Here is an 8,449-nt window from a genome sequence, read left to right as displayed (position 1 = left end):
TTCTGGAAATGTACTTCTTAAACAAAAAATTAAAAGAAGATGGGTCTTTTATTATTGTCTAATTTTTTGTTTACCTTTTGTAAATTGAATCTATTAAAGATTTTTTTTAAATAAAAAAGTTGTTGTATAAATTGAATATAATAATGTTTGCAAAGATTATCCCATATTTATCCAATATTTTCAATAAATACCCTGCAATCAACTAAGGCCAGGATCCCCTTGGGGTTCACATGGAAACCTGTAGTCTTGAGTCGAATTTCGAGTGGCAATCAAAAACGATCACATGATTTGGACGTTTGGAATCAATTAAATCGCATATCGCATCTTTCACGCCCAAAAACCACACTCAAAATGTCGTTAACTGTCTGGGCGACGACTTTCCAGCGTTTAACCAACATTAGATGGCCACATGGGCCCGCAATCTCGGGTTGTCGCAGCATATGGCACATATGGCTGTGATTGGCATTTCCAAAATTCCGCATTACGTTTTGTTTTTGTTTTAACAGATTTGCAACAACAGCGAAAGAGTTAACAACAACAGATGTTCGGAGCAAGAGGCGAAAAGCGAAAAAAAAAAGGTAAACGAGTTGCCAACTAGGGACCTAAGGCCAACGAAAGAGATGGCGCTAGTGTGGGAGAGCGGGAGCAAGAGCACTAGATGACGACGGGTCACCGAGAGAGTAAGAGGTCCCAGAGAGGGAGCTAGAGAGCAACTTGTTTATTTGCCACCCACAACTGCTGCTGCTGGCTGCTGGACGAAGAAGAGAAAGATCACCGCTGCCGCAGCTTTTTTGCAATCTTCTTTCCCCACTTTTTTAATTTACTTTTTAAGCGAAAAATAATCTTTGTAATTGATTTATTTTTTATTGTCGTTGTGCTTTGTAGCTGTAGCCCCACTGACGTCACTTGGCGGTTAAGGTTTCAGTTATTGCCGTAGATATTGTTGCTGCTCTTGCCGACCACGACACTTTCTACAAGAAAATGTTGAGAAATCAAAAAAGATGCGACAGCTTCTTCTCTATGGATTGCACCGAAAAAAATAAGGAAGCTTCCCTTTCAAGTATAAATATTAAATATTTTCACTATTAATTTTAACGCTGATAACCACAAAAACTTGATATTTACCAAATATTTCGCCTTTGATTTCTTTTATATAAATGTAAAAGCATTTTTTTTAAATTAAAAATGTTTAAAATCTAAACTTTTCCAACGTGTATTTGTTTCTCGTTCGCGTGTGTATGCGTAATAGCCGCAAAAGTTCATTGGGAAAGTGCAACCTGAACCTGCTGGGAAAATAGACCGCAATTTGCTGATAAGAAAGAGACCCCCTTTTTGAGTGGAAAAGACGATCGTCTCTGTTTCAGAGCCACCGAACACAAATAAAACCCATTCAGAGATGGAGAATCTGAGGCAATTTAATTGATGGAAACGCGAAACGAATCCAAGAATGCAATCGGGGAACGTGCCCGCCGCTACAGTGGGTGCCATCGTTGAATTACCCCTTTAAATGGGCCCAATTGGGGTTGATTGCTGCGAGAGCAGGTCAATGCGGAGAGAGAGAGACTCTTATCGATTGGACTCCACACCGATCGCTTCTGGTTGCAAGTGCAGCAGCATGCGGGTTCTTTGATCGCAATTCCCGTCCAACGTGCATGGATGCGACTTTACGAGAACCCTAATCTCTATTGGCTTCGATAGCTTGTTTTGATTAGTTCGGTTGCTACGATCGTCGCCTGTCGTTCGTGTGTATTCGTAAATAAGTGGGGATGACATCACCGCCGTCTCTCTCGCTCTCCCAGTCTCTGGCGCTCTCATGGAGGCATCTCTCTTGGCATCCAACGCCACCTTTGGACCATGTGTGCGTGCACGTATTTGAGCTACAGTGGGCGTGGAGCATTAAATACTCATGGCAAATTTGTCAGTTCTATTTTTGACATTGCTCTTAGCTTTCGCAATGACAATGTGGACATGCCAGTGGACTTTTTTAATTCGAAAATGGCGCGAAAAGTGTTTAGAAACTATAAGAAAAAGGAAGCAAAATCGTTTTTAAATATATATTTTCTTTTAATTTAGCTTGATAAGCTTAGTTTTCTATTTTATATTTCATTATAAAAAAAGGTAATGACATTCTTACTAAATTCATTTTTAATTGCTTTACATGGCGTACGGGTCGTATGAGCAATATTCTGAAATTATTTAATTTAACATTTATTGAATTTGAAAAGCGTAATTATTTCATTAAGATGCAGAAGTATTTAAAAGAAACTACACTTTCCTGATTCCTGAAAATATTACTCATACGCAATGTCTAAAAAATGCGTAACAAATTACTTATACGCAGTGATGACTTGGGAAATTTACCCAATTAGTCAAAAATTCCTATAAATGTGCATTGCTGTGAACCGGGACCCACTGTGCCCAAAAATACCACTACAGAGCTTGATTTGTTGTTTGTTGGCCAACAAACGCCGAGAGCCCGCTACACAGGCAGCGGGAGAGAGCGCCAATTGCAAAGAAAGAGCGAACTCGAACACGGAGCCCCACCGCCAACGCCGACTGACTCTACGCCGCGAGTTGTATCTTCTCGCTTTTCTCAATCAGTCTTTTGGATTTCGCGAAACAATGCGGTCGCCGTACGAAGAGAGCGCTGCCGCCGCCGACCACAAGTACCAATACCAATACCAATACGGCGGCGCCAATAATAACAATAATTACTATAAAAACTATAATGTGAATGGCAATGGGCAGGCGAATGGAAATGGGAATATTAGTGGAGGCGGAATTGGAATTGGAAATGGAAATGGCAATGGCAACGGAATACCTTATCACGCGCGCGAGAATTCGTTGCCATTTAGCTATGGAATAGCCAAAACTTCGACGCCGCTACGCAAAACTCCGACCCCGACGCGAGCGGATAGTTTCCTCGATTCGTTCGATTTTGGCAGTGGAAGCGGGAAGGGGAGTGGTAACGGTGCCACCACCGATATGATAAAGCCTCCGGCCCGTCTAACGAGCCCTTTGCTGGTGCGCAAAACACTCGGAAACGGCTCTAGTCCCAGTAGTTCCACCAACACCAACACCATAGCCAACACATACCACTACAGATCGGGCAGCACCACACCGACGCCGCTGAGAGATACCTTCGAGCAGCAGCTCCGCGAGAGACGGGAAAAGGTGTACAACGAATACAGGGATAGAGAAAGGGAAGATCGGGAAAGGGAACGAGAGAGAGTGCCGCCCACTCCGCCGCAGCGCCATCACTATGCTAGCAATGGCTACGGAAACGGAGTACTGCGGAATGGCCATACAAATGCCCCGGCGAACAGCAAGTACAACTATGACTTCGAGTTCAACCTCAACCTGGACGACGTGAAACAGCAGGAGGAGCCCGCTCCCTACACCACGCGCAACATTCACTTTGAGGATCTGCGACGGGAGCAGGATGTGCCAGATGGCGTGGTCAATCGGCGGACGACCATGGAACGCAATTATCACACAATTAACAGCTTGGAAGCGACCCACAAACGCCAGCAGTTGGAGCCGCTGGAACAACTGGGCGCCGTTTATGGCCAGAACCACCTGGAGACGCTCACGCGCACTCGGCGCGATCTCTCCATGGCCGCTGCGCCACAGCTAGCTCCATTGCCATCGCCATCGCTGGCATCGCCGGGTTCGCCCATCTATGCCACTAGTGCGAAGAGAGTGAGCAACCCAAATACCAATGGCCAAGTGCAGATGACGCCTAGTCCCACCAGCAGGCCAGAAACGCCCGCCTTTCCGGTCACACCGCGCACGCCTTTTGGGGCAGCCTCGTCGGCATCATCAACTGGGTCGACCCAGTTGGCCTCGGAGTCCATCTACCAGACGGGTCCGCGTCGCGGAGGCGGAGCTTTGCCGCCTATGGAGGTGTCCGCTGATTCCGTAAAGTTCGCCAGGAGCTCCGCCAAGTTCTGGTACAAGCCCAATCTGACCCGCGAGGACGCCATCGCTCTCTTGGCTTCGGCCCAGCCAGGCACCTTTTTGGTTCGCGACTCTACCACTTACAAGAACTCGTACGGTCTGGTGGTGCGAGTGGCCCAACCACCGGCTGGATCAGCAGAGCTGGTGCGTCACTTCCTTATCGAGCCCACGCCGGAGGGAGTGCACCTGAAGGGCTGCGACGATGAGCCCGTCTTCACCTCACTGTCTGCGCTGGTCTTCGAGCATTCCATCAGCCAGCTGGCGCTGCCCTGTTTGCTCCGCTTGCCCGATCGGGACATAGTGCCACCGGTGAGGGCCACAACGCCGGCTCAGCAGCAACTGCTCACGCACGGTGCTGCCACCAACGTCCTGTGGCTATTCTCCTGCGACACGGAGTCGCTGACTGGAAACGAGGCTATCCGCAAGGCCATCCGGCTGATGTACGCCCAACGCCCGATGCCGCAGCCCACGGAGGTCCATTTCAAGGTCTCTTCGCAGGGTATAACCCTCACGGATAACACACGCAAAAAGTTCTTCCGGAAGCACTATACGGCGGATGTCATCTCACACTGCGCCATCGACCCCGAGAACCGGATGTGGACCAGCGAGGGTGACTCCGAAAAGAAGACCATCTTCGCGTTCGTGGCCAGGAGATCCCACAGCTCCACGGACAACCAGTGCCATGTCTTCTGTGACCTGACCGTAAGCCAGCCAGCGGCGGCGATTGTCTCTTTTGCCAATCGGACCCTGCCCACGGAAAAGCTGCGCAACTACGTCCTTTAGAAAGGCAAGGGGCGTGGCAAGCGGGCATGGGTTTACAGGTCAGCCAGCAGGATTCCACTGGAGTGGAGCCATCGAGCAGGTGAGAAAGCATGACGGGGTGCAGTTTGTGATGGGCCATAAACGAGCATTTCTTGGGTGTGGGCCGGCCTTGAAAGGTGAAACTGCCAATTACTGTGGGCCCCCGATTGAGTGAACTTGGTCTGTGAAATTTTCATTGATGATTCACGATTTCTGAAGTGCTATTATCTTTTGATTGATGCATGAAATTAGATTATTCGGTAATTATGATTGGAATAGTGGAAGCCATGGAAAATTATATTTTTGTTTGGCCTAGGGGGCTTGTTTTCGGAAATATTTAAACTATTTCTTCTATTATTAACTATTTTGCGACATTTGTAAGTTCTCTTTGTCTTGTAAGTTTAGGTGTCATAACGATTTGTTATGCACTTGGAAATCTATTTGTGTTATCTTTTTGTGTAAGACATTAAACTAATAATGACATTCTTTGAGGATGATTACTAATTGCTAACTTAAAAGGTTTAGGGTAAAAGCTACATGGAATAATTATGGTTACTCATATATTTTCTCTACTGAGCTCTTACTGGGAGGAATTCATTCATCATCGTTCTTCGCACCGAATGGGAAAACTATTAAAAACGCTTCAGTTTCTTGGGCCGCCCTTCCGTTGGCTGGGGCTCGTCTTTAGTTTGTATACTTTACATAATGCCTGGTCTGTTTGTTTGTTTGTTCAACGGTCTCCATATACTGCCAAGCGAGCACACACGTATCCAAAGCCCCCATATAGAAGCATTTGGCTAACATTTCTGACTCTGACTATAGGTTTTTCGCAACGGAAGTTTCTGTCATGAGTCAGTCAGTCATTTGGTTGCCCATAAATGATTGAGATTCAAATTCGATGGAGCTTCCTTCTCATCGAAAGGACCACACCTAGGTTTTCGGTAGCTGGTAGCCTAATTTGGTATTTCTTTCGATTTGATTAATTCCCTCCCCTCCCCTCCCCTCCTTTCACGGTCATGTGCTGAGGTCGCCCGATAAGGCCTATAGCGCTTAACTGTGCATTGCCATGCTACAGAGGCAACTTTTTCATTTTCATTACTTAACTTACCTTACTTAACGGGCGAGCATTTTCGCTATCAGCCGGCCAGGTGATCCAGTCAGTAGTAAAATTGGGTGAGGGGGGCTAAAAAAAGATCTGCCCACGAGTATCATAAATTCCTGATGCCCTGTTTATGCCAGAGAGCTTTAGAAGATATTTTGGAATCACTTGATAAGAAACTCGTTCGTTCTAAGGTGGTCGTCCTATTCCACCTTGAATCTTTTGGATCTTTGGAATTTTTCACTTGAACTATAAAGCCAAAATATGCAAATAAACAGACGTTCCGTTCGTTCATAGAAATCGATTTTTGCGTACACCAGTATATAGCGCAAAAGTTTAAATAAATTCATACAAACTCAAGGCGGGCGGCGGCAATTGCGCATTTTAGAAAAACTGAATCGAACACACAAAAATTAATTCCAGACGCGTTTGCGTTTATTTTCTCTATTTATTCGTGTTTCTCTCCCAATAAGGGGGGCTTGGATAAAAGATACTCTGTAAATAAAACCTGAGAGAGGTCTGAAAATAAAATAATAAATATTATTATTAAAAAATGGGGGCCCCCTGCAATTGGTATTTAGCCTCGAGGGGCTCCCATTGTTTTTTCCGATCGAATGATCTATTTGATCTGCAATTAAGCAACTGCTACACGAACAAAATGAACACGTATTGTACATACATTGGGGATTTATGACCTTGCTGTTGCTGCTCTGATCTAAACGAATTTCTTCTTTCATCTTTCCATTGCAGGCCCCCCCACCCACCATCCAGTGCTGTGGGATGTACTAACTAATCACTTTACGAAATTGTGTCTTGCGATATAATGAGCTTAACTACGAATATGTTAACAGAAAATGATGTCAGCCGTAGTTTATTTGGACACGCACACACTCCGAGAAGGCGGCAATATATTTATGGCAAAGCTAAAATACACACATGTGTGTATTATCAACTTGAATTGACTAAATGCACAGTGGGGCAAGTGGATGCGGACCCAGACAGCCTGATAACAGCTGGTGGAAGTGCCAATTCATAATTGTTTATATGTCGAATATATAAACAAAGCTATGATGTGTTTGGGACACATTAAGGAAACCAGTTCCACTGTGCAGCTGAGAATTGGAATTGATCACCGAAAGTTGACGTTTTATTAGCGAAAAAATAATATATACTTTTGAGTTGTGTGTGCGTATTTATATATATATATCCCTACGGCTACAAGGTGCGCTTGTCAGACAAACGGAAATAAACTAATATATATCAGATAATTTAAAATGGATTAATGTTAATGTTAGAAAGTTGTTGAATAAAACCCCCACAAGTCCCCTAATTTATACCAGTAATATCTAAACATATATGTATTTGCGTAATAGTCTTAAGCTTTACTAATGCAGTCAATATAAATAAACGAATAAAGTGCAATGTTGTTAAACAGATAACGATGGTGTACTATTATTTTACTGAGAGATACTTACATGCAAAAAGTTGTCAGCAGGCAGCATCTGTTGCTAAAACTTTGTTATCTAACTAAAAATACAGACACTGCGCGTTCTACATTTCAGGGCTGTTGTTAATGTCATATATCAACAGACATGTGTTGAGTCGTCGTCGTCGCTGGCTTTTGTTGAACAATTAATTGTATATACCCACGGGCAATATACAATATAATACCATATAACCATATGCATGCATATGTATGAACAACAATTGTTTTGTAATTCAATCTTATCGTTTGACATCGTCGAGATCTCTATGGTCAAGCCAGCAAGAGGAACACGACACGCAGTCCAGTCCAGTCAAGTCACCCTTGCATCCATTGGATTCACTGCTTATTCCCGCCTGCTCCAAAAGATACAAGCTACCAGATATGAAAAGTGGACGCTTAATGCAATGTATTTAGGTGGCCGTAAGCAGCCAACAGCCCACAGTCAAGTGTGCCAAGTGAAATGAAAACGCGTCCGTCGACTCCGACCTTGAGATCAATTTGTGGCGGCCTGACGTCATCGCCTTTCAATAGCAAAACAAAAACCAAAAACGAGACAGCTGCCTTGTGTTTTTCAGAATTTCTTACAGAATTTTTACAAATTAAGTTTTAGGCTAATGCTCCCAGCGATCTCTGGCTAGGTAGGTACACCCACAATTTAATGATTTCTTTCTGATGATTCGTTGGCGCCCGTGTATTTCGGCAGCCGACGTTCATTCTATTTTCAACGGACTGCTAATTTCCTATACGTATATGTTGTGTTTGTCGCCGAAAAGAGACCGAAACCTGTTTGTCATGTTCTTTGCCTAAATTTGATAATTAATTGATCGGCGGAGAAACGGCAAAGGCAGCAACAACAACACCGGTTGCATGAGCTGCTCTGAGGCAAACACAGCCTTATCCGCCGCACCGGTGATGAAAGCAAAAGCCACCGAGATTCCAAGCGCGACAACACTGTGCAAGTTTTTTTTGTATCTTACATTTAATACATTTTTGGATTTGGTTGTTGTGTGTACAAAAGTGAACATAAAATCAACGTTCGTTCGGTGTGTTTGCTTTAGATATCTACATAGCTACATATACAATATCGTTCAGTTAAACATAAT

At 44.3% G+C, this 8,449-nt stretch overlaps 1 protein-coding gene across 1 annotated transcript; it reads left to right on the top strand.

Annotated features, from left to right (window-relative positions):
• Nucleotides 1-2,591: 2,591 nt before the first annotated feature.
• by (focal adhesion protein tensin) lies at nucleotides 2,592-7,299 on the top strand. Its single transcript, XM_017164807.3, has 2 exons — nucleotides 2,592-4,822; nucleotides 6,611-7,299. Exon 1 carries the CDS (start codon nucleotides 2,623-2,625, stop codon nucleotides 4,741-4,743), a length of 2,121 nt encoding a protein of 706 aa, XP_017020296.1. The 5' UTR covers nucleotides 2,592-2,622; the 3' UTR covers nucleotides 4,744-4,822; nucleotides 6,611-7,299.
• The last annotated feature ends 1,150 nt before the right edge of the window (nucleotides 7,300-8,449 follow it).

This window comes from Drosophila kikkawai, chromosome 3R, assembly GCF_030179895.1.
Source record: "Drosophila kikkawai strain 14028-0561.14 chromosome 3R, DkikHiC1v2, whole genome shotgun sequence".
Classification (NCBI taxonomy): Eukaryota; Metazoa; Arthropoda; class Insecta; order Diptera; family Drosophilidae; genus Drosophila; species Drosophila kikkawai.
This window is presented reverse-complemented; position numbering and strand designations above follow the sequence as displayed.

What these genes read in the sequence shown, in the direction of transcription:
- by (XM_017164807.3), top strand. Translation starts at nt 2,623, where the DNA reads ATGCGGTCGCCGTACGAAGAGAGCGCTGCCGCCGCCGACCACAAGTAC.